At 39.7% G+C, this 18,543-nt stretch overlaps 1 protein-coding gene across 7 annotated transcripts in view; it reads left to right on the top strand.

Annotated features, from left to right (window-relative positions):
- The window catches only part of OPHN1 (oligophrenin 1), a 587,085-nt gene that overhangs the window by 360,410 nt on the left and 208,132 nt on the right, over positions 1–18,543 (top strand). For all 7 annotated transcript variants that reach the window (XM_077888989.1, XM_077888994.1, XM_077888992.1 and 4 more), the window contains 4 exons: positions 2,486–2,564; positions 4,879–4,912; positions 5,658–5,720; positions 6,994–7,068. In XM_077888989.1, coding sequence (XP_077745115.1) covers positions 2,486–2,564; positions 4,879–4,912; positions 5,658–5,720; positions 6,994–7,068 — 251 coding nt within the window. The remainder of the gene's footprint in view (positions 1–2,485; positions 2,565–4,878; positions 4,913–5,657; positions 5,721–6,993; positions 7,069–18,543) is intronic.

Raw genomic sequence — 18,543 nt, forward strand, 5'->3', positions numbered from 1 at the left:
CCCAGTTTCACAAAGGAAGACAAGGAGACAGAAAGAAATTAAGCAATTTAGGTAACACATGGTAGGGCCAGGATCCAAATCCACACTATTAACCATTGCACTGTATTGCACATATGCTGCATATACCTTTTTGTTCTGGATGAGTGACTGGGGTCTCAGGAAGGGCAGATGATTTGTCTAAGGTCATAAAGATAGTCAATGGAAGATCTTGTACTAGAAGTGAATATTCTGGGATGCCTGGGTTGCTCAGCATTGGAGCATCTGCCTTTGGCTCAGGGTGTGATCCCGGAGTCCCAGGATTGAGTCCCACATTGGGCTCCCTGCATGAAGCCTGCTTCTTCCTCTGCCTATGTCTCTGCCTCTCTCTCTCTGCCTCTCATGAATAAATAAATAAAATCTTTAAAAAAATAGAAGTCAATATTCTTTCTACTTTGTCACCCTGTTCTTATCAATTATTCTTTGAATTTGACTTTCTGTGGCAGCCAAGAATCCTCAAATGCCTCTTGAATAGTCATTTATTTATACTTTCAGTCTCTCTGTAAGGTGAAGAAAAGACACACACTGGTTTTTGGATTTCCCAGATAGGGAATCTGAGTTCCAGATGGGTTTAATGTCATAATGTCATATCTGGTCTGCATTGTCTGCTTTTTTGTCCATGGCCCATTTACTTGTTTTTCCTCTGGCTTCAAGATTCAGCTGGGTAGCTATCTTTCCAAAGATTTCTAGACTTTCTAGCCCCATGTGATATATCCAAAAGGTTGGTTATTTGTTAGAAAAGGGTAAACTTGAAAATATCCAGTGCCCAATTGATTTTGGCTTAAAAATCATTTGAAGGGCAGCCCAGGTGGCTCAGTGGTTTAGCACCGCCTTCGGCCCAGGGCATGATCCTGGAGTCCCAGGATTGAGTCCCATGTCGGGCTCCCTGCATAGAGCCTGCTTCTCCCTCTGCCTTTGTCTCTGTCTCTTTCTCTCTCCCTGTGTCTCTCATGAATAAATAAAAATCTTTAAAAAACCATTTGAGGGTTTTCCTTTTTTTAAAAAAGATTTTATATATTTATTCATGAGAGACACAGAGAGTGAGAGAGAGAGGCAGAGACACAGGCAGAGGGAGAAGCAGGCTACATGCAGGGAGTCGGATGTGGGACTCAATCCCAGGACTCCAGGATCACACCCTGGGCCAAAAGCATGCACTAAACCACTGAGCCACCCAGGGATCCCTGAGAGTTTTCCTTTTTAAGATGTACTTTAATGGAGTAAAATATAGAAAGTTGAATATGAATCCCATGATAATCAAAACTGGAAGGGACCTCTCAGCTCATCTGGTCTAATACCTGTTTAGATAAAGAAACTAAGGCCCACAGAGGCCCAGTTACTTTTCCAGACTCTCTGAACTCTCTTGTCATTGTTCTTGTCATTCTATGACTCTGAGAGAGGTCTTATCTTAATACAGAATGAGTAAGAGGAACAGGTTTCTCACAATGGTGCAGATATGCAGATGACGCAAGGAGACTTTATGTTTGCAATAATATGGTCAATCTGAAATTCTCAGTTTGGTTGTGAAGGTCTGTAAAGACCATATTCAGAGTATATCAACTTGGAGTGTCTCTAGTTATAGGTAACCCACGTAAATTGAAAAAAAAAAAAACTGGGTTTGAGGCCATCTCCTATGGAGTAGAGGCCTTGTAGCATAGTGGTTAAGAAAGAACATGGCTGTTGGACCAGAATTCCTAAAGTCAAATCCTGGCTCTATACTTACCCACTGTGTGAATTTAGGGAACATCTCAGTGCATCAGTTTCCCCTTCTGTAAAATAAGGATTACTATATAATACCTGCTTTATAGGTTCCTGGGTAGATAACATGAATTAATACTTATAAAGTACTTAGAACAGACTCTGGCATCTAGTGAGCATTCAGTAACTGTTAGTTATTCTTAGTAATAAGATTGCTTAAATCAGCCAAATGTCTCCTCCCTCTGCTGAGCCAGTGTGCATGTTGTTGAATTCTTTCCAACTGGAAACATTCCTTGGACATCATGGATGGTGGAAGTAGCAAAGCCATTTTTTTTTTGATGGATGAATGTGCCCATGCTGAACATGTTTACTCCTAGAGCCCAGACCAAACTCCTGGTTTCCAAGAAAGGCAGAGAGAGCCACAGTTTGGCTCAAATGCAATGGAGCCAATTTAATTGTGTATTATGATAAGGTCTTTTTGCATCTGCCTTCCTATCTCCTTGACTGACCCTGGCATGGGGCTGCTGAGATAGCACCTACCCCAGGGTTCCCAAAGTTACAGTTCTCTAAATGTTTCATTGTTGTTTTGTTTTTTTTTTTTTGTTTTGAGTAAAAGAGATTTTTGAAAGATTAGAATTCTGTATGTGCCTGCTCAGTGTGACACCTCCCAGGGCAGAGAGGGACCCTAGATCACAGTACTCCATTATTTCAGGTGAGTTTTCTACTTTTAACTTGGTCATTTTTTTTCCCTTAGGCCAGGAACCATCACTTTGCAGGCCCTTTCAGAAGCTAACAGAAGGCTATGGATGGAGGCCATGGATGGAAAAGAACCTGTAAGTTATCTCAGGACACTGGAGAAACCTCAGCACCACAGTCTAGTATATGAATGTCCTTAGTGGTACCAGTGAGTCAAGGATGATTAAATAGTCAGATCTTCAGACTCTTGAGAGCTAGAAGGAATTGTTGGAGCAACATTTCATGTTTAAGAAGTCAGGCAATTTGAGTTCCAGAGAAGATGAGGTACTTCTTAGGGATTACTCTCAGAAAAGGCATAAAAACTGGACCTAGAATCCAAGTTTCTCAGCTTCTTGTTTCAGTGTAGGATGAGGCAGCTGTGCCCACAAGATCTTCTTAAGAAAGAAAATTAAGCCTTTTTTCATTTTATAAAACTAATATGTGTTCAGTTAGAAAGATGGAAAATAATTGTATTAATTGAATAAGCATTTATTATGATTTTATCCAAAGTACTTTTGTTGCCCCCATCTTATATTCCCAGGTCAGCTTATTCTCTTTAAGGGTACAGCTGATGAGAAGATGGTACTGGCATCCTATATCCCAAGATGTACCAGTCTGTTTAGAACATTGTTACACAGAAGGTCAAGCAGTACCTTAAAAGGTTTAGTGATTGTCATAGAAAGACAAATATGAAGAGTCAGAAATTACTAAAAAGCACTTTTTCTCTTCAGTATCTTCCATGCAGGTTTATTCTAGTGGTATATGAAGTAACATAACCTTCCTACTGTTGCAATTAAAAACCTAAATCTGGATCCTAGTTGTGCCATTCAGTGGTTGTATAACTTTAAGGAAGTTATTCTCTTTGAGATTCAGTTTTCTTCTCTTTAGTAAAATGGGGTTAATAATCTCATTCTTCTTAACTCACAAAGTTTCTTTGAAAAATCAAATGAATGAAATTCTGTCAACCATAGTGTGCTATATTAGTTTTAGATATTTCTATCTGGCCTGAAGGATGACTGCAAAGCTACTGAGATTCAATAATATTTGGATATAGTCAAATCTCTTTGTTTTATTCAAGGCAAAAATGTACTAAGAGGGAGAAATATACTCCAGGGTTTTCTTTCTGTGTCTCCTCAGTGCCCTGGAGACTAAAGAGGAGTACCAAGATCTCAGATTGCATTTATAGCCAACTAAGGAGATAGCAGGAAAGAAGTGGTATTGTGAGGCTTGCCATGCAGAAAATAATCCATGACCTGTCTCTCTGCCCTCCTTCCCAGAAACCTGGAGCTTAACTATTGCATGCCTATCATGTTTCTACAGGAGGGTGGTAGGAGGTTCAGCAAGGCAATTTATTCTTGATTCCATCTTCTGAACTTATTTTCTCTTCAGATTTTAAAGACCAAAGTATGCAGATGGCTTTTTATAGAGAATGACATTAGAATACGGGTCCACTGAATGTGGATCCCTAACAACTTGATTGTAATAGACTTTCTACAAATACCTTGCTTATGCAAGTGGCAGCAAGGGCTGGCAGCACAGAAATCTCACTCATTGAAATAATCCACGGGCATACACACATATGCAGAAAATCTTCTATTGAAATGAGAAGTTGCTAAAGCAAACTTTAACAGATACCATATAGAAGGCTTATTTCCTGTAGTTTCACATTATTATTGTTGCTATTTTACTAAATACCTCAATTTACTAATCTTACACATGGTATGCATACCTTTGTTAAAGTGTCAAAGAAGATCAGGACTTGAAGGGACATCCAGTCCAATCCTGATCATTTTAGAGATATAAATTTTGAAGTATAGAAAATGAAAAGAACATGCCCAAAACTTCATAATGAAGTAGAGGTAAAACCAGGAATAGACTTTAAGATTCAAGGATCTCCTCGTTGGACTCTCACATAGCTATCTCAGTCTGTACTTCAATATGATTTAGAAGAATCTTGATCAATGCATGGATCTCTTTGAATTGGGAACTTGCTTTTCTACAGAGGAACACCCATTAATTAGCCTTTAGGGTAAGAGGTTGGTATTGGGAACATTTAAATTTTATCATCAATGCCCAATACTCATTTATCCATTAGAAAACTATTTCTTTTCTCTCATGCTCTCTTGCTCCATCAGAAAAATTCTCCAAGCTTTGCATTAGTAAATCACTAAGATGGGTACACTACAACTTCAGCTGGAGTGAGCTACTTGGAATCTACTGTAGTCTTCAGGGATTGTTAATCCAAGTGTTTTCTAGGGACCTAGGCAAAGATGATTCTGCTTTTTCATCTTATTAATGCTTTAGAGTCACTAATGGTTTTGACGAACTGAAGAAAGAGATTTAGTATTATTTGCCATACTTACCTATAGTGATTCACAATAGCCATGGCTCTTTCTTTCTCTTCTTTTATAGATCTACCATAGCCCCGTAACAAAACAGGAAGAAAGTGAGTCAAATTTATGATTTATTGACCTTACAAACTGCTAGCTGTCCTAATCACAGTTAATGCTATCATCAATAATATGTAATATTGATGCAAATATGTTTATTGATGGCTTTGTGTGGAATAGAATTCGGACTTATTTTTGTAAAAAGAAGTACGTCTACTTATTGAAATAAAGAAGTAACTATATCTTAGCTTTTGGTGTGAGTAGTAATAGCAATATAGAGAAGAACATTATATCTTCCTTGTTCTAAACACATGATAGAAATGATTTGCATTTCCAAACTAACGTTTCGTGTTTGATATTCCTCATGCCTAAAACAAACATAATGCAATGGGATAATTAAAGCCTTTTGTGTTATTTTTTTATTTTTATTTTTTATTTATTTATGATAGTCACAGAGAGAGAAGAGAGAGAGGCAGAGACATAGGCAGAGGGAGAAGCAGGCTCCATGCACCGGGAGCCCGATGTGGGATTCAATCCCGGGTCTCCAGGATCGCATCCTGGGCCAAAGGCAGGCGCCAAACCGCTGCGCCACCCAGGGATCCCTAGCCTTTTGTGTTATAAGAGTAAAAACTCTATTCTCCCCCTGAATTAAAATATCTTTCCATTTAAAGGTATTAGAGATGACAAACTATGCCCCTTATTCTCTCACTGCAGTCTCCTAGCATGAGCAGGATCAAAAATGTTTCATAGGTAAAGCTTGTTATAGCAGGATCTAACTCTGTTTTCCTTTGTTTGAAACAGTGGAGCTGAATGAAGTAGGTTTCAAGTTTGTTAGGAAATGCATCAATGTCATTGAGACCAAAGGTAAGATATAAACCAGGGCATTGGCAGTGTTTTAATCTGGTCACTCTGAATTTATCCTGGGGCAATTTCTCTAAGGTAGCAATGATGTCATTCATTGACCAGGACTCATTTTAGCAATCAAGACTATTTATAAACCTGAACACTAGACACAAATTTGTAAAATTCCAGCAAATTCCAAACAACTGGTATCCAAGCATATTGGGATAATTTGTGGCTTCCTACTTTTGAAGAGAAAGCTTAATTAATCAAATGGTACAAAGTTCTAAGTTACACAAGATAATTGTGTCCTAGAGATCTGCTGTCCAGCATAAAGCTGTAGTTAACAATACTGTATTGCAGATTTAAAAATGTACTAAAATGGTAGATCTTGTGGTAAGAATTCCTATCACAAAAAATAATAATAATGAATAAAGAAGGCAGCAGGAAACTTTTAGAGGTGATAGATATGTTTCTGCATAGATTGTGGGGATGGCTTCACTTATCTTCACCTCACCAAATTATATATATTAAATACGTAAAGCATCTTCTATTTCAAAGAAAAATAAATAGAAAGAGCTTCAAACAGCTTATAAAGTATTCTGAAATACTACTGGGCACTCCACAAGTAGTGTTATGATGGTTCTATTGCAAATAAATTAGAGTTCAATTTCTGCTACAATACGTATTGGTTTAAAAATTGATGGGGTGCAAAGCCAAACTCAGACAAATATGGAATCAGTGTTTTTCCAGGTTGATAATGATACTCTCTAATTTCTCTCTGAGAATATTTAGAATGTGGGTATGTAGTACGAGTCAAGCTTCTTTTTTTCTGTGAAATGTTGCTAGAATTTCTCTATACACAAAATGGCCTTTTGTTTCACATAAGCCATATTCCATCTCTTTCTTTGTATCACTGCTGACAGGCAACTCAGAGGTTAATATTTCCTCCTTTTTCAGTTAAACCCTAGCTCCGTTCCAAGACAATGGCACTATTCTCAGCCACCCACTGCTACCCACTTAAGCATATTTTTCTATTTACTATAGAGTATATTCTCTTTTGTTCACATTAATGTAATCTTGGTATAATCTAAATGAAAGTATGGAGAACATAATTTGGAGACGTGCTTCAAAACTGTTTCCCTATTGCAGGGGATGGCTGGAGAGCTTGGAGGGAGTAGGGAGACACTTTCCTGTTTGAACTGACACCAGGGTTTAAGTACTTACTTTCTCTACCTTGAAGGAAATGAAAACTCTAGTTATAAGAAACACAACTGAGCTCATTTTCTTTCCCTAGGGATCAAGACAGAGGGATTGTACCGTACTGTGGGCAGCAACATTCAGGTTCAGAAGCTACTGAATGCCTTTTTTGGTAACAATTTTAATTTCATAATTTGTATTGGAAATTGTGTATTAAAAAGAAATGTGACTATAAGAGAAAAGAGACATTGTTTTAAAAGGTTGTAGAGTATTTAACAATATTTTCAAGGGAAAATGTACACATATTGCCTACCCTGGGTCAAAGACAATCTTGTCTTGAAACAACTAGCATCTCTCGTTCTCCACATCATATTGACACCTCAGAACCTTTGCAAACTGGCTTCTACCCCAACCTCTCCACCGGAACTACTTTCAGTAGACTTTGAAGGTATCATCTGTGAAATCCAATGGACAATTTTCAGAAGCTATCTTGCTTGATCTCCTTGTTGACTACTCCCTTCTTTTTGAAACTTTCTGTGTGACTTCTGTGACTCAACCTCTTGTGATTTTCTAAAATCTTGTATTAAATCTTTCAAGTGACTCTATTGACAGATCCTTTTTCTTCTTACCATCTTCTAAATCTTGGCTGGATACTTTCCAGCATTCCACCTTTGCCACCCTTTGCTGCTTCCTCAAAATGTATTCCTAATGAATAAATATTGAATAAATATTAGCCTAGTTATGGATCACATTTTTCCCTTTTTGAACATCTAATAATTGTTTAAAGGTTTTATTTTAATTCCAGCTAGTTAATATACAGTGTGATAGTAGTTTCCTGTGTATAATGTAGTGATTCAGCACTTCCATTCAACACCAATTGCTCTTCACAAGTACACTCCCTAATCCCTATTACATGTTTCATCCCCCCAACTCCCCTCTGATAACCATCACTTTGTACTCTATAGTTAAGAGTCTATTCTTGGTTTGACTCTCTCTTTTTTCCATATATATATATATGGAAATATATATATATTCATTCATCAGTCAATGGACATTTCGGCTCTTTCCATATTCCGGCTTATATTCATAGTGCTGCTATAAACATCAGGATACATTTAGAATTTGAACTAGTATTTTTGTATTCTTGGAAGAAATACCCAGTAGTGCAATTTCTGGATCATAGGGCAGTTCTGTTTTTAACTTTCTGAGGAACCTCCACACAGTTTTCCAAAGTGGCTGCACCTGTTTGCATTTCCACCAACACTGCAAGAGGGTTCTCCTTTTTCCACATCCTCACTAATGCATGTTTCTTGTGTTGTTAATTTTAGACTTTCTGACAGGTGTGAAATGACATCTCATCTCATTTTCGTTTTCATGAGGAGCTGAAGTTGGGCATTTTTTCATGTGTCTGTTGGCTGATTGGAAAAATGTCTATTCATATCTTCTGCCAATTTTATAATGATTATTTGTTTTTGGGGGTGTTCAGTTTTAAAAGTTCTACTTTTAAAGATTATCAACTACTATTTATTTTATTTATTTTTTTATTGGAGTTCAATTTGCCAGCATATAGCATAACACCCAGTGCTCATCCTATCAAGTGCCCCACACAGTGCCCATCACCCAGTCACCCCAACCCTCTGCCCACCTCCCTTTATACCACCCCTTGTTCATTTCCCAGAGTTAGGTGTGTTTCATGTTCTGTTGCCCTCACTGATATTTCCCATTCTCCCTTCTTTCCCCTTTATTCCCTTTCACTATTTTTTATATTCCCCAAATGAATGAGATCATATAATGTTTGTCCTTCTTGATTGACTTACTTCTCTCAGCATAATACCCTCCAGTTCCATCCATGTTGAAGCAAATTGTGGGTGTTTGTCATTTCTAATGGCTGAGTAATATTTCATTGTATACATAGACCACATCTTCTTTATCCACTCATCATTTGATGGACACTGAGGCTCCTTCCATAGTTTGACTATTGTGGACATTGCTGCTATAAACATCGGGGTTCAGGTGTTCCGGCATTTCACTGCATCTGTATCTTTACGATAAATCCCCAGCAGTGCAATTGGTGGGTTATAGGACAGTTCTATTTTTATTGATTTTATGGATTTCATTTATTTATTTATTCATGAGAGAGAGAGAGAGAGAGAGGCAGAGACACAGGCAGAGGTTGAAGCAGACTCCATGCAGGGAGCCTGACGTGGGACTCGATTCTGGGTCTCTAGGACAACACCCTGGGCTGAAGATGCCACTAAACCACTGGGCCACAAGGGCTGCCTGAGAGATCTATTTTTAACTCTTTGAGGAACCTCCACACAGTTTTCCAGAGTGGCTATACCAGGTCATATTCCCCCCAACAGTGCAAGAGGGTTCCCCTTTCTCCACATACTCTCTAACATTTGTTGTTTACTGTCTTGAGAATTTTCACCATTTTGCCCATTTCACGATTCGATTGTTTGTTTCTTTGCTGCTGAGTATAATAAGTTCTTTATAGATCTTCGATACTAGCCCTTTATCTGATTAGTCATTTACAAATGTCTTCTCCCATTCTGTAGATTGTCTTTTAGTTTTGTTGACTGTTTCTTTTGCTGTGCAGAAGCTCTTTATCTTGATGATGTCCTAATAATTCATTTTTGCTTTTGTTTCCCTTGCCTTCATAGAGGTAACTTGCAAGAAGTTGCTGCAGCCAAGTTCAAAAAGGGTGCTGCCTCTGTTCTCTAGGATTTTGATGGAATCTTGTCTCACATTTAGATCTTTCATCCATTTTAAGTTTATCTTTGTGTATAGTGTAAGACAATGATCTAGATTCGTTTTTCTACACATGGCTGTCCAATTTTCCCAGCACCATTCATTGAAGAGACTGTACTTTTTCCAGGGGATAGTCTTTCCTGCTTTGTCGAATAGTAGTGGACCATAGAGTTAAGGGCCCATTTCTGGGTTCTCTATTCTGTTCCACTGATCTATGTGTCTGTTTTTGTACCAGTACCACACTATCTTGATGATTACAGCTTTGTAGTACAGCCTGAAATCTGCATTGTGATGCCTCCAGCTATGGTTTTCTTTTTCAATATTCCCCTGGCTATGCGGGGTTTTTTCTGATTCCACACAAATCTTAAGATGATTTGTTCCAACTCTCTGAAGAAAGTCCATGGTATTTTGATAGGGATTGCATTAAATGTGTAAATTTCCCTGGGTAGCATTGACATTTTCACAATATTAATTCTGCCAATCCATGAGCATGGAATATTTTTACATCTCTTTGTGTCTTCCTCATTTCTTTCAGGAGTATTCTGTAGTTTTTAGGGTATAGATCCTTTACCTCTTTGGTTAGGTTTATTCCTAGGTATCTTATGCTTTTGGGTGCAATTGTAAATGGGATTGACTCCTTCATTTCTCTTTCTTCAGGCTAATTGTTAGTATACAGAAATGTCACTGATTTCTGGGCATTGATTTTGTATCCTGCTACACTGCCGAATTGCTGTATGAGTTCTAGCAATCTTGGGGTGGAGTCTTTTGGGTTTTCTCCGTACAGTATCCTGTCATCTGCGAAGAGGGAGAGTTTGACTTCTTCTTTGCCAATTTGAATGCCTTTAATGTCTTTTTGTTGCCTGATTGCTGAGGCTAGGACTTCCAGTACTATGTTGAATAGCAGTGGTGAGAGTGGACATCCCTGTCTTGTTCCTGATCTTAGGGGAAAGGCTCCCAGTGCTTCCCCACTGAGAATGATATTTGGAGGAGGAGGAGCAAGATGGCGAAAGAGTAGGGTCCCCAAACCACCTGTCCCCACCAAATTACCTAGATAACCTTCCAATCATCCTGAAAATCTACGAATTCGGCCTGAGATTTAAAGAGAGAACAGCTGGAACGCTACAGTGAGAAGAGTTCGCGCTTTATCAAGGTAGGAAGACGGGGGAAAAAAGAAATAAAGAAACAAAAGGCATCCAAGGAGGAGGGGCCCCAAGAGGAGCCGGGCTAAGGCTGGGGCGAGTGCCCACAGGACAGGAGAGCCCCGTCCGGGAGAAGCAGGAGCTGCACCAACCTTCCCGGCGGAAAGGCGCCCACAGGGAGTTAGAGCAGGACCCCAGGAGGGCAGGGATGCCCTCATGCTCCCTGGGACACTAACAGACACCTGCACCCCAGGGAGAGTGCGTCGAGCTCCCTTAGGGCTGCAGCGCACATGGCTGGACCCGGGAGCAGCTCGGAAGGGCTCGGGGGCGGCTCCGCGGAGGGGGCTGCGCGGCCGGGAGCGCGAATCCAACAGCCCAGGCCCGGGAGCACTGGGGGCCAGGACACAGCCCAAGATCTGACCTCCCCCTGGGACAGGCAGAGGCCAGGGGGGCCAGGACAGCAAGAACACTCCTGCCCCAAGCTGGGCAGATCAGCGGCCCTGCCCCCGGAGCATCCAGGCCCTGCAGACTGAGAGCTCCATAGTTACTGGGGGAGCTGATTCCAGATTTCCAGAGCTGTCCTCCACCACTGCGGTTGTTCCTCCAGGGGCCTCACGGGGTAAACAACCCCCACTGAGCCCTGCACCAGGCAGGGGTCAGAGCAGCTCCCCCAAGTGCTAACATCTGAAAATCAGCACAACAGGCCCCTCCCCCAAGAGACCAACTAGGTCGACAAGTTCCAGGGGAAGTCAAGGGACTTAAAGTATACAGAATCAGAAGATACTCCCCTGTGTTTTTTTTTTTAAATTTCTGATTGCTTCCCCCACCCTTTTTTCCCCTTTCTTTCTTTTTCTTTCTCTTTTTTCCTTTTTTCTTTATTCTTTATCTCTTTTCTTTCCTTCTTTCTCTCCTCTCTTTTTCTCCTTTTCCCAATACAACTTGTTTTTGGCCACTCTGCACTGAGCAAAATGACTAGAAGGAAAACCTCACCTCAAAAGAAAGAATCAGAAACAGTCCTCTCTCCCACAGAGTTACAAAATCTGGATTACAATTCAATGACAGAAAGCCATTTCAGAAGCACTATTATACAGCTACTCGTGGCTCTAGAAAAAAGCATAAAGGACTCAAGAGACTTCATGAGTGCAGAATTTAGATCCAATCAGGCAGAAATTAGAAATCAATTGAATAAGATGCAATCCAAACTATAAGTCCTAACGTCAAGGGTTAATGAGGTGGAAGAACGAGTGAGTGACATAGAAGACAAGTTGATGGCAAAGAGGGAAACTGAGGAAAAAAGGAGACAGACAATTAAAAGACCATGAAGACAGATTAAGGGAAATAAACGACAGCCTGAGGAAGAAAAACCTACGTTTAATTGGGGTTCCCGAAGGCGCCAAAAGGGACAGAGGGCCAAAATATGTATGTGAACAAATCATAGCTGAAAACTTTCCTAATCTGGGAAGGGAAACAGGCATTCAGATCCAGAAAATAGAGAGATTCCCCCCCTAAAATCAATAAAAACCGTTCAACACCTCGACATTTAATAGTGAAGCTTGCAAATTCCAAAGATAAAGAGAAGATCCTTAAAGCAGCAAGAGACAAGAAATCCCTGACTTTTATGGGGAGGAGTATTAGGGTAACAGCAGACCTCTCCACAGAGACCAGGCAGGCCAGAAAGGGCTGGCAGGATATATTCAGGGTCCTAAATGAGAAGAACATGCAACCAAGAATACTTTATCCAGCAAGGCTCTCATTCAAAATGGAAGGAGAGATAAAGAGCTTCCAACAGGCAGGAACTGAAAGAATATGTGACCTCCAAACCATCTCTGCAAGAAATTTTAAGGGGGACTCTTAAAATTCCCCTTTAAGAAGAAGTTGAGTGGAACAATCCACAAAAACAAGGACTGAATAGATATCATGATGACACTAAACTCATATCTGTAAATAGTAACTGAACGTGAATGGGCTTAATGACCCCATCAAAAGGCGCAGGGTTTCAGACTGCATAAAAAAGCAGGACCCATCTATTTGCTGTCTACAAGAAACTCATTTTAGACAGAAGGACACCTACAGCCTGAAAATAAAAGGTTGGAGAACCATTTACCATTCAAATGGTCCTCAAAAGAAAGCAGGGGTAGCCATCCTTATATCAGATAAAATAAAATTTACTCCGAAGACTGTAGTGAGAGATGAAGAGGGACACTATATCATACTTAAGGATCTTAAAGGATCTATTCAACAATCCTCAATATATATGCCCCGAATGTGGGAGCTGCCAAATATTTAAACCAATTAATAAGCAAAGTGAAGAAATACTTAGATAATAATACACTTATACTTGGTGACTTCAATCTAGCTCTTTCTACCCTTGATAGGTCTTCTAAGCACAACATCTCCAAAGAAACGAGAGCTTTAAATGATACACTGGACCACATGTATTTCACAGAGATCTACAGAACTTTACATCCAAACTCAACAGAATACACATTCTTCTCAAGTGCACATGGAACTTTCTCCATAATAGACCACATACTGGGTCACAAATCAGGTCTGAACCGATACCAAAAGATTGGGATCGTCCCCTGCATATTCTCAGACCATAATGCCTTGAAATTAGAACTAAATCACAACAAGAAGTTTGGAAGGACCTCAAACACGTGGAGGTTAAGGACCATCCTGCTAAAAGATGAAAGGGTCAACCGGGAAATTAAGGAAGAATTAAAAAGATTCATGGAAACTAATGAGAATGAAGATACAACCGTTCAACTTCTTTGGGATGCAGCAAAAGCATTCCTAAGGGGGAAATACATCGCAATACAAGCATCCATTCGTAAACTGGAAAGAACTCAAATACAAAAGCTAACCTTACACATAAAGGAGCTAGAGAAGAAACAGCAGACGGACCCTACACCCAGCAGAAGAAGAGACTTAATTAAAATTCGAGCAGAACTCAATGAAATCGAGACCAGAAGAACTGTGGAACAGATCAACAGAACCAGGAGTTGGTTCTTTGAAAGAATTAATACGATAGATAAACCATTAGCCAACCTTATAAAAAGAAGAGAGAGAGGACTCAAATTAATAAAATCATGAATGAGAAAGGAGAGATCACTACCAACACCAAGGAAATACAAATGATTTTAAAAACATATTATGAACAGCTATACGCCAAAAATTAGGCAACCTAGAAGAAATGGACGCATACTGGAAAGCCACAAACTACCAAAACTGGAACAGGAAGAAACAGAAAACCTGAACAGACCAATAACCAGGGAGGAAATTGAAGCAATCATCAAGACACAAGACTCCAGGGCCAGATGATGTCCCAGGGGAATTCTATCAAACGTTCAAAGAAGAAATCATACCTCTTCTACTAAAGCTGTTTGGAAAGCTAGAAAGAGATGGAGTACTTCCAAATTCGTTCTATGAGGCCAGCATCACCTTAATTCCAAAACCAGACAAAGACCCCACCAAAAAGGAGAATTACAGACCAATGTCCCTGATGAACATGGATGAAAAAATTCTCAAGAATATATTAGCCAATAGGATCCAAGAGTACATTAAGAAAATTATTCACCATGACCAAGTAGGATTTATCCCTGGGACACAAGGCTGGTTCAACACTCGTAAAACAATCAATGTGATTCATCATATCAGCAAGAGAAAAACCAAGAACCATATGATCCTCTCATTTGATGCAGAGAAAGCATTTGACAAAATACAGCATCCATTCCTGATCAAAACTCTTTAGAGTGTAGGGATAGAGGGAACTTTCCTCGACATCTTAAAAGCCATCTACGAAAAGCCCACAGCAAATATCATTCTCAATGGGGAAGCACTGGGAGCCTTTCCCCTAAGATCAGGAACAAGACAGGGATGTCCACTCTCACCACTGCTATTCAACACAGTATTGGAAGTCCTAGCCTCAGCAATCAGACAGCAAAAAGACACTAAAGGCATTCAAATTGGCAAAGAAGAAGTCAAACTCTCCCTCTTTGCCGATGACATGATACTCTACATAGAAAACCCAAAAGCCTCCAACCCAAGATTGCTAGAACTCATAGCAATTTGGTAGCGTGGCAGGATACAAAATCAATGCCCTGAAATCAATGGCATTTCTATACACTAACAATGAGACTGAAGAAAGAGAAATGAAGGAGTCAATCCCATTGACAATTGCACCCAAAAGCATAAGATACCTAGGAATAAACCTAACCAAAGAGGTAAAGGATCTATACCCTCAAAACTATAGAACACTTCTGAAAGAAATTGAGGAAGACACAGAGATGGAAAAATATTCCATGCTCATGGATTGGCAGAATTAATATTGTGAAAATGTCAATGTTACCTAGGGCAATGTACACATTTAATGCAATCCCTATCAAAATACCATGGCCTTCTTCAGAGAGTTAGAACAAATTATTTTAAGATTTGTGTGGAATCAGAAAAGACCCCGAATAGCCAGGGGAATTTTAAAAAAGAAAACCATATCTGGGTGCATCACAATGCCAGATTTCAGGTTGTACTACAAAGCTGTGGTCATCAAGACAGTGTGGTACTGGCACAAAAACAGACACATAGATCAATGGAACAGAATAGAAAACCCAGAAGTGGACCCTGAACTTTATGGTCAACTAATATTCGATAAAGGAGGAAAGACTATCCACTGGAAGAAAAACAGTCTCTTCAATAAATGGTGCTGGGAAAATTGGACATCCACATGCAGAAGAATGAAACTAGACCACTCTCTTGCACCATACACAAAGATAAACTCAAAATGGATGAAAGATCTAAATGTGAGACAAGATTCCATCAAAATCCTAGAGGAGAACACAGGCAACACCCTTTTTGAACTCGGCCACAGTAACTTCTTGCAAGATACATCCACGAAGACAAAAGAAACAAAAGCAAAAATGAACTATTGGGACTTCATCAAGATAAGAAGCTTTTGCACAGCAAAGGATACAGTCAACAAAAGTAAAAGACAACCTACAGAATGGGAGAAGATATTTGCAAATGGCGTATCAGATAAAGGGCTAGTTTCCAAGATCTCTAAAGAACTTATTAAACTCAACACCAAAGAAACAAACAATCCAATCATGAAATGGGCAAAAGACATGAAGAGAAATCTCACAGAGCAAGACATAGACATGGCCAACATGCACATGACAAAATGCTCTGCATCACTTGCCATCAGGGAAATACAAATCGAAACCACAATGAGATACCACCTCACACCAGTGAGAATGGGGAAAATTAACAAGGCAGGAAACAACAAATGTTGGAGAGGATGAAAAGAAAGGGGAACCCTCCTGCACTGTTGGTGGGAATGTGAACTGGTGCAGCCACTCCGGAAAACTGTGTGGAGGTTCCTCAAAGAGTTAAAAATAGACTTGCCCTACGACCCAGCAATTGCACTGTTGGTGATTTACCCCAAAGATTCAGATGCAATGAAACACCGGGTCACCTGCACTCCGATGTTTCTAGCAGCAATGTCCATAATAGCCAAACTGTGGAAGGAGCCTCTGTGTCCATCGAAAGATGAATGGATAAAGAAGATGTGGTTTATAACAATGGAATATTACTCAGCCATTAGAAATGACAAATACCCACCATTTGCTTCAACATGGATGGAACTGTAGGGTATTATGCTGAGTGAAGTAAGTCAATCAGAGTAGGACAGTGTATGTTCTCATTCATTTGGGGAATATAAATAATAGTGAAAGGGAATAGAAGGGAAGGGAGAAGAAATGTGTGGGAAATATCAGAAAGGGAGACAGAACATAAAGACTCCTAACTCTGGAAACAAACTACGGGTGGTGAAAGGGGATGATGGCGGGGGGTAGGGGAGAATGGGTGACAGGCACTGAGGGGGACACTTGACGGGATGAGCACTGGGTGTTATTCTGTATGTTGGTAAATTGAACACCAATAAAAAATTAATTTATTAAAAAAAAGAATGATATTTGCTGTGGGCTTTTCGTAGGTGGCTTTTAAGATATGAGGAATGTTCCTTCTGTCCCTGCACTCTGCAGAGTTTTGATCAAAATAGATGCTGTATTTTGTCAAATGCTTTCTCTGCATCAATTGAGAGGATCATATGGTTCTTATTTTTTCTCTTGTTGATATGATCTATCACATTGATTGCTTTATGAGTGTTGAAGCAGCCTTGCATCCTGGGGATAAATCCCACTTGGTCATGGTGAATAATCTTAATGCACTGTTGGATCCTATTGGATAGTATTTTGTTGAGAATTTTTGCTTGTGTGTTCCTCAGGGATATTGGTCTATATTTCTCCTTTTTGGTGGGGTTTTTGTCTGGGTTGGAATTAAGGTGATGCTGGCCTCATAGAATGAGTTTGAAAGTATTCCTTCTCTTTTTATCTTTCGGAACAGCTTTAGTAGAATAGGTATTGTCTTTTCTTTAAACGTTTGATAGAATTTCCCTGGGAAGCCATCTGGCCCTGGACTTTTGTGTCTTGAGAGGTTTTGGATGACTGCTTCAATTTCCTCCCTGATTATCGGCCTGTTCAGGCTTTCTATTTCTTCCTGTTCTAGTTTTGGTAGTTTGTGGTTTTCCAGAAATGCGTCCATTTCTTCTAGATTGCCTAATTTATTGGTGTACACCTGGTCATTATATGTTTTTAAAATCTTTTGTATTTCCTTTGTATTGATGGTGATCTCTCCTTTTTCATTCGTGCTTATTTGATTCTTTTCTCTTTTGTTTTTAATAAGGCTGGCTAATGGTTTATCTGTTTTATTAATTCTTTCAAAGAACCAACTCCTGGTTTTGTTGACCTGTTCTACAGATCTGGTCTCTATTTCATTGAGTTCTTCTTGAATCTTTAATACCTCTCTTCTGCTTCTGGGTGTATATTTTATTTGCTTTTTTTCCTCCAGTTCCTTTAGGTTCAAGGTTTGCTTGTGCATTTGAGTTTTTTCCCATTTTTCGAGGTATGCATGTATTGTGATATTTCCCCCTCAGGACTGCTTTTGCTGTATCCCAACAATTTTGAAAGGTTATTGTTGTCCCCAAGATTGCGAATCCAAGAAACCACCAAGGATCCGACACCGATGCAAGCGCATGAGGGTTTATTAGCAATCTCGAGCTTGGGTCCAAGTATACCCGACCCGACGGAGCAGGGACTTGGCCCCCGAAGTGGGTTATAGCTGAGTGTTTTATAGGCTGGTCTAGGGGATTTTCAGAAGATGTGGAGGAGTTTCTCAAGTTCTGTTTACATTTTGATATGGGGCTTTCAAGGGCATTGAGCTCTGTTCTCATTCTAGTATGGGAATTTCTATCAAGGGCATGGGCTCTGTTGTCTTTCTGATATGGGATTCTCTGCTGAGGACATTGAGGACATTCTGCAGTTTTTCCCGTAATGTTCAGCTCTTATTCACAGGGGCCTAAGATGGCTGTACTTGTGCTAATGCTAAACTTTAAGTGGGATGGCCTTAATTTTTCTCGGCCTCCACAGTTATATCTCATTCTCATTAGTTTCCATGAATCTTTTTAATTCTTCTGTAATTTCCTGCTTGACCCTTTCATCTTTTAGCAGGATGGTCTTTAACCTCCATGTATTTGAATTCCTTCCAAATTTCTTCTGTTGATTTAGTTATACTTTCAAAGCATTATGGTCTGAAAATATGCAGGGAACAATCCCAATCTTTTTTTTATTGGTCAAGACCTTTTTTGTGACCCAGTATGTGGTCTATTCTGGAGAAAGTTCCATGTGCACTTGAGAAGAATGTGTATT

This window comes from Canis aureus, chromosome X, assembly GCF_053574225.1.
Source record: "Canis aureus isolate CA01 chromosome X, VMU_Caureus_v.1.0, whole genome shotgun sequence".
Lineage (NCBI taxonomy): Eukaryota > Metazoa > Chordata > Mammalia > Carnivora > Canidae > Canis > Canis aureus.